The following is a 19438-nucleotide window of genomic DNA, read 5'->3' as shown; positions in this document are numbered from 1 at the left end:
TCTGAGCTCGGCTCCAATGAAGTTTACCGAGGTAGCTTCGTTGGCACCCACCCCGGCACAGACAGTTATGGCACCACCTACGTCCTTAGTACTGACCAGTATTTCCACTTCTTTATTGGCACCGACTTCACCTGTTTCGATCCCATTATCAGTTCCGACAACGACCTTGGAACCGTTCCTGTCATCCACTCCTATAGTGACTTCAGCTCCAAGCCCGTTCACGGCTCTAACTATACCGTTATTACCTGTTGCAAAATTGGAATCGTCAGTGCCATTCTGCAACACACCACAGACCCGATACTCATCCATTGTGGACCCATTTGCTGGACAAGCCTGTAGCCCTTTTTTGGACTGACCTGACTCCCCCTCAGGTGCATCGGTAAGATCCACCAGGAGCCTTTCCGAATTGGATGTGGTGCGACTTTTTGATCAGCTGCTGACTACTAGGGGAATCTCAAATCCGCCTAGACCCTATCCCACTCCTGGCTTTGGGTCTATTTCTCCAACAACCCCTACTTACTCTCCTTCCTTGGACCCCTCAGTTCCATGGCTCATCTATCCAACTTTTACTAGAGGAATTCCTTCCTCGGCGCCGACAACAACTCTGTCTGAGGTTCCAAGATCCATTTGGGTGCCGGTTTCATCGGAACCCACCCTTCCTCAATCTCATGCTTGGGGGATTGAGCCCCCGGTCCTGGTATCCGTTCTGGTGGTTATGTCAGCCCCGACTTCAGATCAGAGGGTGACTATCGCTCTGAGCTTGATTGAGGCTCCGTCCCTGGGGGGCAGACCATCTGGAGCGAGGTGTGACCCCCGTTCTGATTTTGTCTTCTTCGGTTCCGGGCTCCCATTCCTGTTAGGGCAGGCCTGCTTTCCGGATGATGGAGAGGGCTTTTGTTGCCAGCAATCCTTCACAGTTGGTTATTCCCCCAGTTCCCTTTGAGCCACAGCTGTCAAAGACCACCCACCCAGGACTCCGAGAGCGCAAGGCCCAGGAGACCCCTGTCCAGGGCATTTCACTTTCCGAGTCTTCTTCGGATGTTCCCACCGAAGAACCCCCTTGGAAACGGGTGTTTAAGAGGAAGCACACGGACTCCCCGGAGGAGTCACTCACAGAGGATACGGACTACGATGATGGGGAAGGGTCCCCACAGTCGCCCCTGATGATGTTTTTCTTCGGGGACATCATGGAAATCTTGAAACAGAGGGATGACTGGAAGTCCTCAAGCCCTTCCTCAGAGGAATCCGTATTCCTGCAGGCCTTTCACTCTCGGCCCTCTACTTCTTGGGTGAACCCCCTGCCGATGAGCTGGTTAAACCCATCTTGCAATGGGCTTGGAAGAACCCCGACTCCGTTGAGGCCATCCCCAGGAGATCAGACAAAGTACTCTCCCCTCCAGAGGATCAACCCCATTGGTCCAGAGACTTGCCAGTGGACACTATGGTGGTGGCGGCTGCCATGAAAAAGGACATTCCAGAAGAGAGTCCTGCTGTTCACCCGCCCAACAGAGAGTCCTGGGCAGTGGACAGGTTAGGGAAGCGAGTCTTTGCATCAGTGACCTTCGTGGTTAGGTCTGTGAACTTTATGGCACATTTTACAAGGCTCCAGAGAGATCTCATCTCCAAACTCTCTGAAACCTTCGTGGGTCAAGTATCAGATGGAGCACAAGAGAAGGTTGCTTCCCAACTTGCCACCCTAGAATCCATGTCTAATTTGTCCATGAGTTTGCTGTCAAATGCTATGGAAGGAGCAGCTAGAGCTGCAGGTGCAGGTGTAGTCATGAGACGTCATGCCTGGATGTGCATTTGTGACCTCGCGGACTCCTTCAAGTCTTCCTTTCTAAATGCCCCTATCGAGCCTTTGACTCTGTTTGGTGCGAAGGTCAAGGGTACACTAGCCAGATGCGAGCAGGACTGGAAGACCTTGTCTGCCATTGGCCTACACTTTTCCAAACCTCAGCATTCATTCTCCAGGAATCAGAAGAGCGGAAAGATGTGGCACAAGAAGTCTCAAGGTCCTTTCTGAGATGCATTTGGTGAGGACTCCTCCAGAGGCAGAGGGGGTTCCAATAATGGAAGACGTCCCTTTCCGGGCAGAGGGGGTCCCCAGAACCAGGGCTCCAGAGATTCCTTCTCAGGTAGACCATATCTGCGCTCCTGAGGCACTGCCTGATTGCTTTCCTCTGGAAGCAGTCGGGGCACATTTCTCTCTGAACCAAGATGCCTGGCTATCCATTACGAACGATCAGTGAGTGCAGAGAATCATTACCAGAGGCTACCATATTCCACTAATATCCTATCCCAGACCTCCGAAATCCCTTCCCAATGTTCCATCCAGTCAAAGGGAGGAGGCAGCTTCCAAGATACAAAAGCTACTTCAAAAACGAGCCATCCGAAAGGTCCCCTCAGATCAGTGCGGATCAGGGTTCTACTCAAGATTTTTTTTGGTGCCAAAGAAAACAGGGGACTGGAGGCCTATTCTGGATCTCAGTCATCTAAACAAATCAGTAGTTCAGACCAAGTTCCGCATGGTCACGATTCAATCCATCCTCCCCTATCTGCAGGAGGGTGTGTGGATGTGCTCATTAGATCTCCAGGATGCTTATTACCATATCAAGATGGACAAGCATTCCAGGAGCCTCCTTCGCTTCTGGCTGGGAGCCAGTCGCTACCAATTCAGACCCCTGCCTTTTGGTCTCTCAATGGCACCCAGAGTGTTCACAAAATGTCTTACAGTGGTAACAGCTCATCTGAGACTTCAGAGATTCCAGGTTTTTCCATATCTAGATGATTGGCTCCTCTCCACCCCCACCAAGCATCTTCTGGTCAGGGCCCTCCACTACACTTTGGCTCTAATGGAGTCATTAGGCATCACCATACACTGGCAGAAATTAAACCTTCAACCATCACAACAACTAGAATTCATAGGGGCAGTATTCTACACCCAGTCAAGCCTAATCTCTCTTCCTCCCCACAGACTTCAGAGACTCAGGGCACAAGTTCAGGTCATACTCTGCCAAAGCAAGGTATCTGCAAGTGAGATTCTTCAAGCCTTAGGATCTATGGCCGCAGCCATCCCCATAGTCCCCTTAGTCAGACTTCACATGAGATTACTCCAATGACTCCTTCAGGCCCAGTGGATACCCACTGCCACCATTAAGCCACTCCCTGAGCTCAAAGGGTGGCTTAATGGTTACGTTGTTTGCCTTACAAGCACAAGGTGCAGTATTCGAGTCTCACAAGGGATAATTGGCTAGGCTTAAAATGGCTCATAAGGGCAGTTAGCTTATTACTAATATATGAACCTATGAATCACCAACATTTGGAAACAAGATCTCCTCTGGTGGATGCGTACAGATGAAAATCTTTGGTGTCGTTCCTTCCAGGTTCCACATCCTAGTGCCACATTGACCACAGATGCTTCCCCGATGGGGTGGAGGTGCCACTTCCAGGGAAAGTCAGTCCAAGGCATGTGGTCCGATGTAGAGGTCAATTTGCATATTGATGTCCTGGAGTTAAGAGCGGTGCTGTTGATGTTGCAAGCTTTTCATCCGCTTCTTCCGCCCGGAACGATTAATGTCCAGTCGGACAATATATCCGTGGTCTGGTACATAAACAAACAGGGAGGGACCAAGTCTTACCCTCTTTGTCGCGAAGCCATGAGAATCTGGTAGTGGGCGATAGCTTCCAAACACTTTCTGATCGCAACGTACATCCCGAGGAGCTCCAATGTGATTGCGGACAGACTGAGCAGATGCATACTTCATCCTCACGTGTGGTCTCTCAACCAGAGTGTGGCAACAGAAATTTTCAGTCGCTGGGGCCAGCCATGCTGCGACCTTTTCGCCTCCTCTTCAAATGCAAAATGCAGCAGCTACTTTGCCCTCTTTCCTCCTCTCGGGGAGTCACCAAGAGACACACTCTAGTCCACGATTGGCCCATGGGTTTCCTTTATGCTTACCCTCCGATTCCTCTGATCCTCCTCGTTCTGCGGAAGGCTATTCAGTTGAGAAGCAAAGTGATCCTCATTGCTCCGTTTTGGCCTCGTCAAGTGTGGTTCCTTTCTTTCGACCTCATCTGTTAAGACCTCCTTGGATCCTGGACACTCGTCAGGACCTAATTTCTCATCGACTAGGTCTGACTCCTCCGAATCTGTCCACCCTCAAGCTGACAGCTTGGTTTCTCCACTTCTGTTAGTTGCCAGGCAAGTAACCCTTTCTTCATCTGTCCGGGATATTATTTTGCCTTCTCATAAGCCATCCACCAGAAAACATTACAAGGATAAATGGAAAAGATTCTCTATTTGGTCATGTAACCAGGAGCTATACCCGTTCTTAGCCCCTATTCTTCATTATTTGGCTGAGCTGTTCAACAAAGGTGCCTCGGCTTCTACTATCTGAGTCCATCTAGCGGCTATATCCAACTTCCATGATGGGTCTGAAGGAGTACCACGTATCTCCTCTCATCTTTCCAAGACCTTCCTCAAGGGTATTTTTTATAGTAGGCCTCCCAGCAGACAGCTGGTGGGGGCATGGAATTTGTCCTGGGTTCTGCAGGCTCTCTGTTTGCCCCCGTTTGAGCCAGCTGCCGCCTGTGTTCTAAAATTCTTATCTTGGAAAGCCTTATTCCTGGTGGCTATAACTTCAGCAAGTTGAATTTCGGATTTACAAGCATTATGTATCAAGAGCCCTTATCTGATCTTTCATAAGGACATTGTATCACTTCGAACTAACCCATCCTTCCTGTCCAAAGTGGTTTCTGATTTTTCAGTTAACCAGTCCATTGAGCTCCCTGTGTTTTTCCCAAATTACTCTAACAAGGGAGAAGACTGCCTACATTCCCTGGATGTTCATAGACAATTACGCTTTTATCTGGACAGAACTAAATCATTCCGGAAGTCAGACCAGCTTTACGTTTCTTTTGCGGGACCTAGAATGGGAGGTGCAGTATCAAAGGTTACTTTGTCTGAATGGCTCGGGGATTGCAATGCCTTCACATATTCACTTATGGAGGAATCTAAGCCAGGCCAAATCAAAGCTCAGTCAACTAGGGCTATTGCAGCATTGTTGCCTTCCACTCTAGGTCCTCCATGTATGACATTTGTGCAGCTGCCATTTGGGCTAAGCTCCACACTTTATCAAGCATTACAAATTGCATCTGATCTCCAGGGGAAGTATGGCCTTTGGCTCAGTGGTTCTCAGAAATGTTCTTCCATAAGAGCCACCCAGGTTCTCCAAGTAGCTGGGGTCTCTGTCCCATCAGTGATGAATAGGAAGAAGATTAACCACTTCAGATAAAGAAGTTATACCATAATGTTCCATTTGAGTTGTTGATCTTCTTCCAGTCATCACACCCTCGCACTGCCCCCCTCCTAAGGTTCCTAGCTGATCTTCTGGGTCTTTGTGGTGTATTAGGGTTTCTGTGCAAAGATGGCCTCTGGCTTATTCTTTCTCTATATGTTGCATGCAAACTCGATCTGAGGTATCTGAGCAAAGGACATTGTGGGTAGCAACTTAGATTGAAAGTTTTTGGTGTACGCAAGCTAGGTATAAGGCTGACTCTGTTCCGAGGGCTCGGAACTGGACCCATCAGTGATGACTGGAAGATCAACAACTCAGATGGAACGTTATGGTAAGACATAACTTCTTTTTTCTGGTTGCTTGAGAGTTACTATTAAAAATAGGCCTGACAAATACTGTACCCTATACTATTTGTTTGGTTTGACTTGTTCTCGTGTTGGGGGGGAGAGGGAATTTATTCTTATCTTTCTTTTTAAAACTCTAAAAACGTAAGGTATGTTTCTGTGGGGGCAAAGCAGGAAGTGCAATGCATGAAAATTGTACTGTATTTGTTTGAGTTTTTTTTCTGGTTGCTTGAGAGTGCCAGTTGCTTGAGTTCCGGTTACCTGAGAGTTTAGTGTAATATGACAAGACTGTTGCATTGTGATTGTGCAAAAACTATAATATAAAAGTAGATGAGAAGCATTTGAAACGCAAATAACAAAGCATTATAGAGATTGATGAAGTTTATATCACATGAGTTTACCCATTACCAACAGTTTAAAAATACAAGAAAAAAAGATATAGAAGTCCATGAAAAACACAAAAGTATCATTGATCATTGAAATTGATATACAGAGTGATTAGTGTCTTATGGGCAGAAAGAGACAAAGTCATGAAGTTCCAGGATTTGCAGTAAGAAACAAGATACCCAGACAGTTCCAAAAGTAGTAGAAACAACTTGACTAATAAAAAAAGAATTTACTGTCGTCTCACAGTAAGACGCTGTCCGGTTCAACTCTCAGCTAGAGCGTCTTCTGCGTGGAGACATGCGTGAATGCGTGTACCTTCGTTGAAGGTTGTGCATTAGGGCTGGCAACTCAGCATGTAAAAATCAACTGCCAATCATTAGCGGACCGGAGTTCCGCTGTGGTGACCCCTAACCGGGAAAAGCCGAAAGACACAACAACAACAACATTTGTTCTTAAATATGCTCCCAATACTTGTAACCTGTATGAACTGCAGAAGAAGGCAATTCTGGGCTCATTGTGGGTGCTGAGAAGAGCACTTTTGGTCACCATCAAATAATGAAATGGTACTTATTCCATGAACTCTAATATTACCCTGACTTGGGAATGGGCTTCTTTCCTGTCATAGTATTAGAAACCCAAAACACTTGGAGAAATTAAACCTCCAGAAGACATCTCATTTTCCAGTTGGGAGACCGTCATTACTGGTCTCACCACAGCCCCCTTGCATGTTCACCAAGTGAAAGGTGGTAGTCACAGGCCACTTCAGATTGAAATGGTTCCACTTGTGCTCATAACTGTATGACTGGCTCCATGCTGCAACTATAAAAGAATCCCATATATTAGCAAAAGATTACTTGCTCCATTTGTGTTTGTCCTTGGGTAACTCTGTATTAAAAAATCCTGAGACCAACCCAGGCATTAGATTGCATTGGCTGCCATTTTGAGTCTACAACAAGAATCGCAAGACTTCAGCACAAATATCTCTGTCTTTCAAGCTGTATGTTGTAGACTTTATTCAGCAAGACCCCCCCCCCCCCACCAGCCTCCCTAGTACTTCAAGCATTAGGCACAATGGCAGCAGCCATTATGCTGGTTCCTCATAACAGGTATCATGTGAGAGTACTCCAGTGGTCACGCAGCATGCAGTAGTCCCAGTCTTCTCATCCATAGGTTCATAAGTAAGTACTAGGCTAGCTGCCCTTGTGGGCCATTTTAAGCCTAGCCACTTTTTCATTTTGTGTGTGAATTAACCTATCCTATTTGGTTAGAGATTGGCCTTATATGTCCAATGGTCTATAGTTGTATATTACTCCTAATAAGAGTAACTGGGATCATACCATAGATAATTTGATGAGACCCATACATGGGATAAAGTGTTTAGGAGCTACATCTGTCCATTAGTAGTACAGTGGGCAGTCTTGGAGTAAATTTTCTGTTTCCCATCAACAGATCTAAGTTGTGCTTGAAAATGGACAGGAATAACTTTGTGGCTGGGGAGTCTGTTCCATAGTAGAAGCATCCTCTGCAAAATATACTTTTCCCTCCAAACTGTTATGTTGATGTTGCAGAAGAGGTTTGGAAATATTCAGTCTATGGATCTAGTGCCATTTTATTTGCTGTTGTGCAGTAAATACATCATTAATGGGTCATGGGATGCCTTGTATGCCAGCCACAGGTTATCTCTTAGCAGCCTGTAGGATATCGAGTATAGTGACAGAGCTTTTAGGCCTTGTATCTTTTTAGTAAGGTGTCTCTGTGGGTGTTCCAGTTTTTGTGTGTGTCTTGTATTCATTGATTGCCCTAATGAGGGCTGAGTACAGGGGGAAATTATATCCCTAAATCTTGACACTGTATAGAAGAACTTTCTTACAACAGTGGATAAATGTTGATGAAAAGTTAGGTCACTGCCCAGATAAGTTCCCAAATCCCGAACAACTGGGTCATGTCTTATGAGTGCATTGTTAATGTGGTAGCTCCCTGGGATAGATGACTTCCCAAAGGAAATGATAATGTACTTTTTGGCAATTAGTTTTGGTCCATGATTTTGGCACCAGTTAGTTATTTGGGACAAACTTTCCTGCAGGATGGCTAAGTCATTTGGGTATTCAATGCCTGTTCCTAGCTTGCAGTTATCTGCAAACTTAGTCGGCACCCTTTGGTATTGGCTTTACTTCAGAAAGAGTAGATGCCAAATAGAACAAATCCCCTTCATCTTCCTATCCAGTTATCAGTTAGCAAAACACATCTAAATTCAGTAGTGGATTCAGTACAAGAAGGCTGCCCCTTTGTTCTACCTCTCCTGTCAGCCGCAGTTACCATGGATGCCTCTTCCTTGAGGGGGGTTGAAAAAGAAGGACAGAACATGGAACATGGTCATATCAAGAGGTTTGCCTTCACATCAGTATGCTATAAATAAGGACAGTACTCCTAACGTTGCAGGCACTACAGGACTTCCTTCTCCAGGATATGATTTCAGTACATAACACCACCTGTTGTGAGGTACATAAACATTCAAGGAGGAGCCCGATTATAACCCCTATAACAAGAGGCTGTGAGTGTGTGTCATTGGGCCATGTCTTCGTAGCATTGTCTGATAGCAGTGTATATTCCTGGCTGGACAAGCCTTTTAGCTGACAGACTGAATGCGTGCATCATGATGCCTTATAAGTGTTCCCTCACCCCTTGCAGTAGCAAATAAAATCTTACTGCTGGGGTCAGTCTTGCTGCTACCTGTTTGCCTCTATAGCCAGAACTAAATGCAACAGTTACTTTGCTGTCATCCCTTTAGAGGGATAGAGATCAAGGGACATTCTGTTCCATCCATTGGCCACCTGGTGTACTGTATGCCTTTTCTCTTTCACACATGACAATTTCTGTAGAAAGCCTCTCAGTGTAAGGCAAAAGTTATTCTCTCAGCATCTTTTTGGCCAAGGCAGGTTTGGTGCCCAGTGCTCTGGCCTCAATGCAATCTCCATTGTTGCTTGATCCTCAGCTGGATGTGCTATATCACACGCCCAACCGACCTTACCCAGACATTAACTTCGCCCAACTGGCAACACGATTTCTCCATTTTTCAGTGATAGCTAATAGTCCTACCCCATCTATCACAGCAGTTCAGAATCTGTTTGCCTCTGATAAATACTTTGAGACAACTGTACAGGGGGAAATGAAAGTGGTTTTTCATTTGAGGAGACCTTCTAGACACCCATCTTAGCACCCATTCCATCAATATTGCAAGTCTTGGCTACTTTTTTTTTTTACTGCGGTTCCAGCTGTTTAAGCTATTAAGGTTAAGTTCACAGCTGTTTCGTATTTCACCAAGGCTTCATTCAGTTCAATGTCTTTGGCTTCTCGAAAGATTTGAAAAGCCTTTTTAATAAACACATTTCTCCTTAGACTACCCATCAAGGTTGCCCCCCCCCCCCCGACTTAAACTTTGTATTGCAGCCTCTTGTGCTGTCACTCAGTCTGTGTTTGATCATGCTTCTAATTGTACTCTAAAGCACTTTTCCTGGAAGACTTTACTGCTGGTGGCGGTTACCCCATTAATGCAAAAATCTGAGCTTCATGCCTTGATATCTACTCTTACATAAGGACAGATTCTTTCTAAGGCCATACCCTCCTTTTGTTCCTAAAAATTTCTTCTGAGACAGCACTGAACCAAACAGTTCATCTACCAGTTTTTTTTACCTAGTTACAGTAACAAAGGAGAGTACAACTTACATATAGGCTACCTACTCTGGTTGTTCACAGACAACTATGTTTCTGCTTTCACAAGACAAAACCTTTATGTAAAGACAACCAGCTCTCTTTGTATCCTTTTCCTCAACAAGACTAGGAAGTAATGTATCCAAATGGCTGTCTGATTGTTGTTTACAGAACATACAAAGATAATACAAACACCTTGGTGCCAAACCAAAGGCACATTTCACAAGGTCAATTTCTACTTCCGTGACCTTTTTCAAGTTTTCTTCTCTAGATGACACTTGTGCTGCAACGTCATGGTCAACAAAGTGTACTTTTGTTAAATATTTCAAACTTGTAATATCAAGAACCAGGTTTTTTTTTTGTCACACTGCCATTTGCAGGGGTATCCTGTCATGATGCCACCCATGAAGAAAGTACTACACAAAAAAAAGCAGTGCACACACAAAAACAGAAGAGCTCCAGCAAGTAAATGTGTAGCAAGACCCAAAATGCAAAAAATGGAACAAGAATGGCTTCAAAAAACATGGATTTGCATTCTTGATCAAATAACTTTAATAAAGACAAGCTAAAAAGTTTTCACAAATTGCTTCATCAGGCCTAGTACAAACAAATTCAAATGCTGCAGTTTAAAAGTTTTCAGGGTCACATGTCCAAATGACAACACACTCACATTTAGAGAGAGAGAGTATCGTTTACACTTCTGTTTTAGTCATTTCAAAGCAGGTTCCAAGTTTATTGCTTCATTTAAACCAGATATTGTATCAACATGCAGTTCATTAATCCATTTGTGTTTCAAATTTTCCATTTTAGTTACTAAATCACCTTCTCTATCCGATTGGTATACTATCTCAATGCTCATAAAAGTAAAACAGTGTCCTTCACCTGCAATATCTAAGTGTATAAACAAGGCATTAGTTTGAAGTTGTCTCCTTATAACATATATGTAATTGCATATTCCATCCTTCAGTGTACAGTTAGTTTTACCCACATAGAAAGCTTCACAACCCAGACACAGGGCAAGATGTACTTATATTTTGCATGTTACAGGTTGCAGTCCCATTTACCAAGTAAAGATATATATATATATATATATATATATATATATATATATATATATATATATATATATATATATATTTATATAAAATTGATGGATGTTTGTTCTTATAAGAGAATACTTGACTTCGGAAGGATCTGGTAGGATCCCAAAAGGACAGAGATTAGATGACCAAGTGTGCTAAATTGTGCTACAGTAATTATCTTCCTTGAAGATTTTGCTTGTTACACTGTTGTACTTTTCCTCATCCTTAAAGTTTGCAAAAATTTTCTGCAAAGGTGGCAATTGGAAGTATTAGGAGAGAAACATAAATAGAATGAAACTGCATAATAAGATTAGAGGACTAGGAAAACCACTTGTGATTTGAAGAGACTGAGGAGGAGTAAGGATGCCTTTATGTATGTACAAAAAAAGATATCGGTGTCAGTAGAATGAATGTCTGCTTGCCATTTCTTACCTTTTGAGTGTACATTAACATAAACAGACTTCTCGTAGTATATTGGTTTCAGTATGGCATACTTTTTTTTCTTTAGGAATTACCGCCTTCAGTGACTGAACTTAAGGAAATGTGTGAATACTACTTTAATAAAGGAGGGAAGGCCTTTCGTCCAATGATTGTGATGCTTATGGCCCGAGCATGCAATGAAAATGATAACAGGTGGGTTGCTAACCATTTGCTGAAGAAGTGTGGAACTGCTGTTGGTTCAGTTATGCCCTGCTATGTTAGCCTTCTTTTTCAAACTTTGTGACCAGTTCTGGAGCCTATACCTGATAACTGATATTAGGCCTGCATATGGTAGTGGGGATGTTTGGTACATATTATCAAATGAGTCAGGATGCTAAATTTTGATTTTGTAGATTTGTGCCCTCGAACAATTACTGCTTTAAGATGAAATGGGTAAACAAACAACTTTTCTGTTTACAATCTTAAAAGTGTGTGTGTGTGTGAGATTAAAGGTAAAGCAAAAGATAAAAACTATTGCAGAAGACAGCATGCTGGAAGATTAAGGACCAAGATATAAAATAAATTACTTTGTGGGACAAGTTTTTTATCTGTGGATCTTCCCTCAGAGAGGATGGTGAACTGCATCTCCAGTCAACATGAGGTGGGGCATACTGACGGTAGTAGGGAACAGAAAAGCATAAGCATAGGGGTGCTGTAAGGTGTTGGTTGCATATGAATATCTGGACAGTTGTGATGGGCCCATTAGTCAATTCCCCTTGTCAGTAATGCATTCTCTTATTATGCCAGACACTTTTTAAAGTACATGTATCTATTGCCAGTTTTAACTGATGTTCTGTTCCTTTTCATTTTTATATGTTGTAGGACTTTAGCGACATTTTCTCACGCACTTCATACCCAGTGGAACACTGTGCATGTACAGTGTTTTTCTGAAGGGCACTAATTCAGTCAGCATTTTGCAGTTATTGATGCTGTTTTCCTTTTTATAATTGAGCTGTGGATGTCTTTGCCATTTTCCTGGCAATGTATTTTGCATTGCTAAATTTGGGTTAAGAAAGTGAAGTTACTTTAAAAATGTGAGTTCATAGAAGGCAGTGCTATCAGATAGTTAAAGTAATGTGTATCATACCTCTCAACTGTACAGATTTTTGCAGAATATCCAGATTTTTGCCTCATATTTTGATCTGTTTCTCATAAAACAGCAATCTATTTCCAAACTAAGGAAAAACTCCATCTGATATAGCATAGCCTCCCTCTTTAACACTTACTTCATCAACACCATAAAAAAAACTTTCCACCACCTTCCCACCTACTAATGCCAACTCCCCAGGTACTCCACCCTTGCACTCCCCTACAAATCCTCTACCTTCTTTCACACAGACACCCATTCTCACCTCCACTATCAAAAGACTTCTTCACAAACTCAAACCCTGTACCAACGCCCCTGATAATTTACCTGCAGAATACTTACAACTCTCAGCCCCCTCCATTGCATATCTCGTCAGCATCCTCCTAAACAGATCCATTCAGGAATCCTGCATACCTGATATACGGAAAAAAGCATTTATTCTACCACTTCACAAAGGCGGCAATAACTCCGACATCTCAAATTACTCCCCCGTTGCCATTCTCTCCCCAATCTCAAAAGTTCTAGAGAAATGTATTCCTACTCAGCTCCTCGGTCACCTGATACAACACTAAATCCTCTCTCCCACACAACATGGCTTTAGCCCAGGACATAGTACTAACACTGCCCTCATTTCCTTCCTTGACACAATAAACATTTTCAGATGCTGGATGCTTAGTCTCAGCATTATTCCTAGATCTTTCAAAGGCATTTAACACTATATCACACTCCCTCCTGCTTAATAAACTCGCTAATCTCGAGCTATCTCCACTACCATACAGTAGTTTAATAACTGTCTCAGTAACAGGCAGCAATCTACTAAATGGCTACACATTTCCTCCCCTTTCATAACCACAAATACTGGTGGCCCCCAAGGATCAATACTGAGACCCCTCTTATTCAGCATATTTGTCAATAACTTTCATTCCTCTGTCATCCAATATGCAGGTGACTCATCTATCATCTGCTCTGCTAAATCTGCCTCCACTCTACAGGATCTCACCCAAGAAGCATTTACCTCCATGGAAACCTGGATGTGCTAGAACCATCTCACTCTTGACTCTAATAAAACAAATCTTTTAATATTTACCCCCACAAAATTCAACTCTGTTAACAAGTCACTATTCACCATTCGCTTCCAAAATAACACCATTATTGAAGTTGTCCCCAGCACCAAATTACAAGGAGTCATCATTGATGACAAATTAACATTCGACCTTCACATCTACAGTAACGTAAAAAAAAAAATCAGAAACTAGGTGCCCTGTATAGACACAACGGTTTTCTCAGTCTCACCGCAAAAAAGGCTCCGGCCTCATCCCCTCCTGCTTCCAACACTTCTATATGGCACTCCTATCCTTACAAATCTACAGTCCTCCTTGTGAAGAAAATTAGACTTGCTATAGCAAAGTCACCAAATCTGCCACAAATGCTAAGTATTCTACCCATCTCTGTTCCTGTCTGCATCAACTAAATTGGCTAGAATCCCAACACTGTCTCACATTCTTACAATTAACTACAGCCCACAAGGTCAGCTACCACCCAGAAACCTGCCATTCTCTCTCTTCCATACTGACCATGTACCATCTTTAGGTCCGAAAACAAAATATTACTATCAGTAGAGAAACCCAAGCTGTCAGCCCGCCAAATGTTGTATTCCTACTATGTCTCTAAGGCATGGAATAAGCTCTCCCATCACTCAGAGCAATCAGCAACCTGACCTCCTTTAAAACATCCCTCAAACTACATCTCTCCCATAAATGGCTATGCTCCTGTCCCCAAACACGCAAGCCTGATTCCTGATTTCTCCTCCCAGTGCTATACTTCTATCACATCATTCCTTCACTCTGCCTACTTAATGCTTCCCTGACACTTTCACTGGTCCTATCCATCCGATGCACTTATATCTCCTTCTGTATTTAGTCTGTATTTAATCTTCCCTCAGCTCTACACCTCCAGTTATATTACTTCCATGTGAACTTGAATAGATTCTATGCACCATTGTAAATATCATTCACTAACACCTTCACTAAAATATGTCTGTCAGCCATTATTTCTGTATGTCAATGATTGTATTTTTTTCTTACACCATAGCTTCTATTTACCAGATTCATGCAAGGTAATTGTACTGTATGATTTTTATATCTCAATAATTGTATTTTTTTTGCACCATTGCTTCTGTTACCAGTTTCATGCAATGTAATTGTACTGTATGATTTTTTTCTATGTGATTATGTGATTATATTCTCTTTGTATGTACCTTTGTGGAGTTTTTCTCCCCGGGCTTCCACTGAAAATGGGCTCATTTCAGGCCCAGCGGACTTTCCTGGTTAACAAATGCGATAAATATATAAATAAAATTGTGTTTTTTCTGGCAAGTCATTGAGAGCTGAAGACAGAAAATGATAGACATTTGAGTTTGACTTCATACATTTCAGAAAATTCATGCCATTGCAAAACCTGTTAATGTTATATTGTCCTATCTTGCTGTCATTTTTACTGGTTGAGTTCGGAACTGATCCTTGCTTCCGACTCGGTCGTATACTAAAACTCGAGGTCTTCCACTGCCTCATGGCTGTACCCCTATCCCATCATGCTCTAGTGAAGCTCCCCAGATCTCGTTTGCCACTAAACAGATCAAGTGTTTCCATTATTATTTGAGAAATGTCTTTTCCCTATTGTAAATTTAGTGATTTGTGTTTCCTTACCTTTCTAGTCAGTTTAGGAAAGTTTGTTGCTGTGTTTTTCGCTTTAGGCCTTTGTTGATCCCCTATCCTGGTTTAAAATTTCTATCCTATAAGTTCATTTTTAGTTAGAGGGCTTTCTGCTGTTTATATTTAGAATTGATAAATAGTTTAAAAAAAAAAGTGTCAGTCCGTTTAAGTTAGAGGGCTTTCTCATTTCTTCCCCTTCCTTGTTTATAGAGCACATTCATTTACCTTAGAAAACTGCTCTTGTTTGTTGAAGAGTTCTCTATAAAAAAAAATATATATATATATTAATATATATATATATATATATATATATATTGCCATTTCATAGTGTGTTTTGATATAGTGTTAAGTTTGTTGTTGCTGTTAACTTACTCTAGTTGTGGTGGACTATGATTTTTGAATATGTCCAAGGAACATAAGGAATCTAAGCCTTCTGGCTTCAAAAAAATTGGTAAATGCAGTCAAAAGATGTCTTTAACAGAGGCCCATACGGTTTGTGTCTACTGCCAGGGAGCAGTGCATTTACAGGAACCATGTTCAATATGCCATTCTTTCAACTCCAGAGTACTGCTTGAAAGAAAAAATAAATTGATCGTGAGGGGCTTGTTGAAGTCCCCCCTTCCAAGAAGTTATAGAAAAAGGTCCAGGTACTTCAAAATCATCTAAATCACCATCTACAAAATCTGACAAATCCACCAAGAGGTCATCTCCCTCTTCAGGACATTTGGAGCGAGCAAAAAAATTAAGTAAAGTGATATCCTTGGCTTGGAAGACTGCTGGACCTGCAAAATCTCCTTCATCGGTGTCAGCTGTTTTGGTGCCAGTGGAGTTCGAACTATGGAGCCGGTCCCCGGAATTGGAGTAGTTACTCCTGTTCTAAGGTCCCGTATTTTGCAAACAATTGGATCTCCTACTCTTTCCTCCAAGTCCTCCAGGAGTCTTTCAGACTATGATGTGAATTGGGTGATGTGTAGACTTCTAAGGATAACCGGTGCTGGCCAAACTCCTCTCCGCTCCATCCCAGAGGGATTTGGAGCCAGCCAAGACATCCCCGTCGACATCGATTCCTCCTCCGAGCGACCTCGGAGACGGAATGCCTGGAACCGATTGTTGTGGAACCATCTGTGCTAAGAAACATCCTTGGAATTTTGAACCTGATGTCTGCTCCAACATCCTCAATTCTGTCCTAGGAGTCTAGGAGCCAATGCTCTCTGGTCGGGTCTGGAGAGGGGAGTCAGATCAGACATTTGTCAGATCCAAACTTTACCTCGCAGATGAGCTCCGGTCCTACAACAGCTTTGGACCCAGCCCCCTTGGTTCTGGGTATCTCTTCTGGCTCTTTGAAGCCAGAGGTATCTTAGGATCAGTGGAGCAGGGCTTTCGAGCTGATGAGGAAAGTGCTGTCTCCTGAGACAGCTCCACTCAAAGCTTCTGACATTCCTCTCCCTAAGGCACCAGTGTCTAACTCTGCACCACACCATCCACAGACCAGGGGAGACCCTAGGCCTCCAGGTACCTCATCGGGTGAACCCCTCTCTTCCGAAACCTCTCCATAATAACCTTCTGAAGAGGTCCCATGTAAGAGAGACTGCAAGAGGAAGCATTTAGACTCCCCAGAGGAGTCTGTCACCTCTGACACAGACCTCAATGAGTCGGAAGGGTCCCCACAGTCACCCTCTGTGGATGTCTCCTTTGCAGACATCCTAGAAATCCTTAAGCAGAGAGGTGGCTGGAAGCCGATCAACCCTTCTGATGAAGAGTCTGTTTACCTGATGGCCTTTGCGTCTCACCCTTCAGCCACTTGGGTGTCTCCACCTTTCGACGAACTTATAGAACTATAGAAAGGCATGGAAGTCTCCAGATGCAGTGGAACCTGTCCCATGGAGGCCAAATAAGTTAATCACAGCCACTTCTGATAAAGATTTCCTGATTAGATGCTATGGTGGTGGCAGCAGCCACCAAAAATTAACTTTCGAAAATATCCTCGTCTGTCCATCCACTGAACAAGACATCTCATACAATGGACAGATAGGGGAAGCACATGTTTTCTTCAGCGACCTTTGCACTCGGATCACTGAATTATCTGATGCATTTTACAAGGCTGCAAAGAGATCTCTTAAAGGAGCTAGGAGATGCTCTCCAAGGTACAGTAGCTGCAGGTGTATCAGACAAGGTTTCCTCTCAGCTCTCCACCTTAAACTCTGTGGTCAACTCCTCCATGAGGTTAATTTCTTATGCAGCAGATGGAGTGAGCAGAGCAGTGGGTTGAGGAATTTCCCTAAGGAGATATTCCTGGATGCAGTTGTTTGACTTTGCGGAACCTTTTAAATCTTCCTTTATTAATGCCCCTTTCCATGGCTCATCCTTGTTTGGGCCGAAAGTCAAGGACACACTAACCAGGTGTGAACAAGAAGGGTAAACTCTCCCAGCTGTAGGAGTCCATTTTTCCATACCTTCTAGACCTTGTACAAAATGGAGTAAAGATGTGGTTCTGAAAATCCCAGACAGTTTTTCAGGACACACTCTTCCCCCAGGGGCAGAGGGAGAAGTACGACTGGAAGACGCTGTCCATACAGCAGAGGGGGTCTGCAAAATCAGGTTGATGGGGCTTCTTTCAGTGGTAGGCCCTTTCAGTGTTCCTGAAGGGAAGCCCATCTGTCCTTCTCTGGAGGCAGTCGGGGGTCGATTATCTTTGTACCCAGAAGCTTGGCTGAAAATAATAAAAGACAAGTGGGTACAAAGTATCATATCCAGAGGCTACTCCATACCCTTTTCCCTTCCCATCCCAAACATAAAGAACATCTCAGACATTCCACCCAGTCAGAGGGATCAGGCAACTCTAGAATTTCAAAAGTTGCTAGACAAGTCATCCAAAGAGTCCCCGCAGACCAAATAGGATCCGGAACTTACTCTAGGTTCTTTTTAGTGCCAAAACGAACAGGGGACTGGAGGCCCATTTTGGATCTCAGCAAATTAAACTAATCAGTAAAAAAGACCAAGTTCCAGATGGTAACACTGCAGTTGGTTGTTCCTTTTCTGGGAAAAGACAATTGGATGTGCTCTGTAGAACTCCAGGGTGCGTACTTACCTTTCGTTCTGTCTGTTTGTCAAACCATTTAAATTAGAGGTTTGATTTTCTGTTCTCCAACCCTTGTAGCCATTAACCATTTTAGTTAGAGGTTTTTTTGACATAGTTGGTCTCAGTGCGTCTCTCCAGAGTGTGTGTACTGTTTCACTTTTAACTGATTCCCGTGTTTTTGTGGTGTTGAGTGTCTGTGAGTTTTCCTGTCAGATTTTCTCTTAGGTTGCGTTTTTGGTGTTTCTTTTGAATATGTCTAAAGATTCCAAAGAGCACAAACCTTCTGGTTTCAAAATGTGGGTACAAAATGTCCATCACCGATGGGCATTCTATTTGTGTCTATTGCCTGGGAGCCATTCATCTGCAGGAGTTCCGCAGCTTTTGCCATGTGTTCAGTCCCAGAGTGCTCCAAGAGAGAAAGAATAAGTTGATCCTAAAGGGACTCTTCAAACCCTCTTTTGAAGAGGCCTTAGATTCTTCTCCCAGTGCCAAGTCTAAATCATCCATGTCTAAAAAGAGATCTCCAGCTCTGTCAGCTTCTTCGGAGCCTCCGGAGAAAGTTGCAAAAATTGCATCGATCTCCTCGGCTCCACTGTCCTCAGGGCAGAGGAAATCTTGATCTCCCTCCCTGTCCTCCAAATCCTCCAGGACCTTTTCGGATGCGGATGCTGATAGGGTGGTCCAGAGGCTCCTCCAGTCACTGGTTTTGGCAAAATTGATTTAGGCTCCGGCCCATTCGGCTCCGGAGCCTGTCACGGCCCCTGCTTCAATCATTCCTTCTCCGAATGCATCTCTGGCTTAGGAGCCGGAGTGTTCCGCGCTGTGTGATATTCCTAGTCCGGTTCCGAGGGCCCCTCCAGCTCCATCGGTACCGACATCGGCTCCGACCCCATCAGCTCCGTCCTCGAGGTTCGGTACTCGGGATTCTTCAGTCGGGCCCAAAGGGAACATCTCGGGACCCGAGATGAAGAATGTAGGCGAGATAGGACTACATAACATCAAGAAGTTATGTACTCACCATAACATTCGATGTACGTAGTCAATCTCGCCTCACATTCTTACTTAACCTCCCACTGTCCCCCTTCGTGGAGGATCTGGAGGTTTGGTTTTTATCTACAGAGTTCCCTTTACTTTAGCTTATTCTTTTTTTATCTGGATGTTGTGTATGCATGGGGGTATGAATGAGTATTGCAGCAAACTAGATCTGAAGATATGGAGCAGTGCACCATGGGATACCTGCTTAGCCCAAAAAACCAAAAT

The 19438-nt window shown here is 43.5% G+C and overlaps 1 protein-coding gene across 1 annotated transcript in view; it reads left to right on the top strand.

The window, feature by feature from the left end:
* The window catches only part of PDSS1 (decaprenyl diphosphate synthase subunit 1), a 1043091-nt gene that overhangs the window by 365329 nt on the left and 658324 nt on the right, over positions 1-19438 (top strand). Inside the window, exon 4 of the mRNA XM_044064551.1 lies at positions 11330-11454. Within this exon, the coding sequence (XP_043920486.1) occupies positions 11330-11454 (125 nt within the window). The remainder of the gene's footprint in view (positions 1-11329; positions 11455-19438) is intronic.

The sequence above is a fragment of the Protopterus annectens genome, chromosome 3.part0, assembly GCF_019279795.1.
Source record: "Protopterus annectens isolate FY-2018-M chromosome 3.part0, PAN1.0, whole genome shotgun sequence".
Taxonomy (NCBI): domain Eukaryota; kingdom Metazoa; phylum Chordata; order Ceratodontiformes; family Protopteridae; genus Protopterus; species Protopterus annectens.
This window is presented reverse-complemented; position numbering and strand designations above follow the sequence as displayed.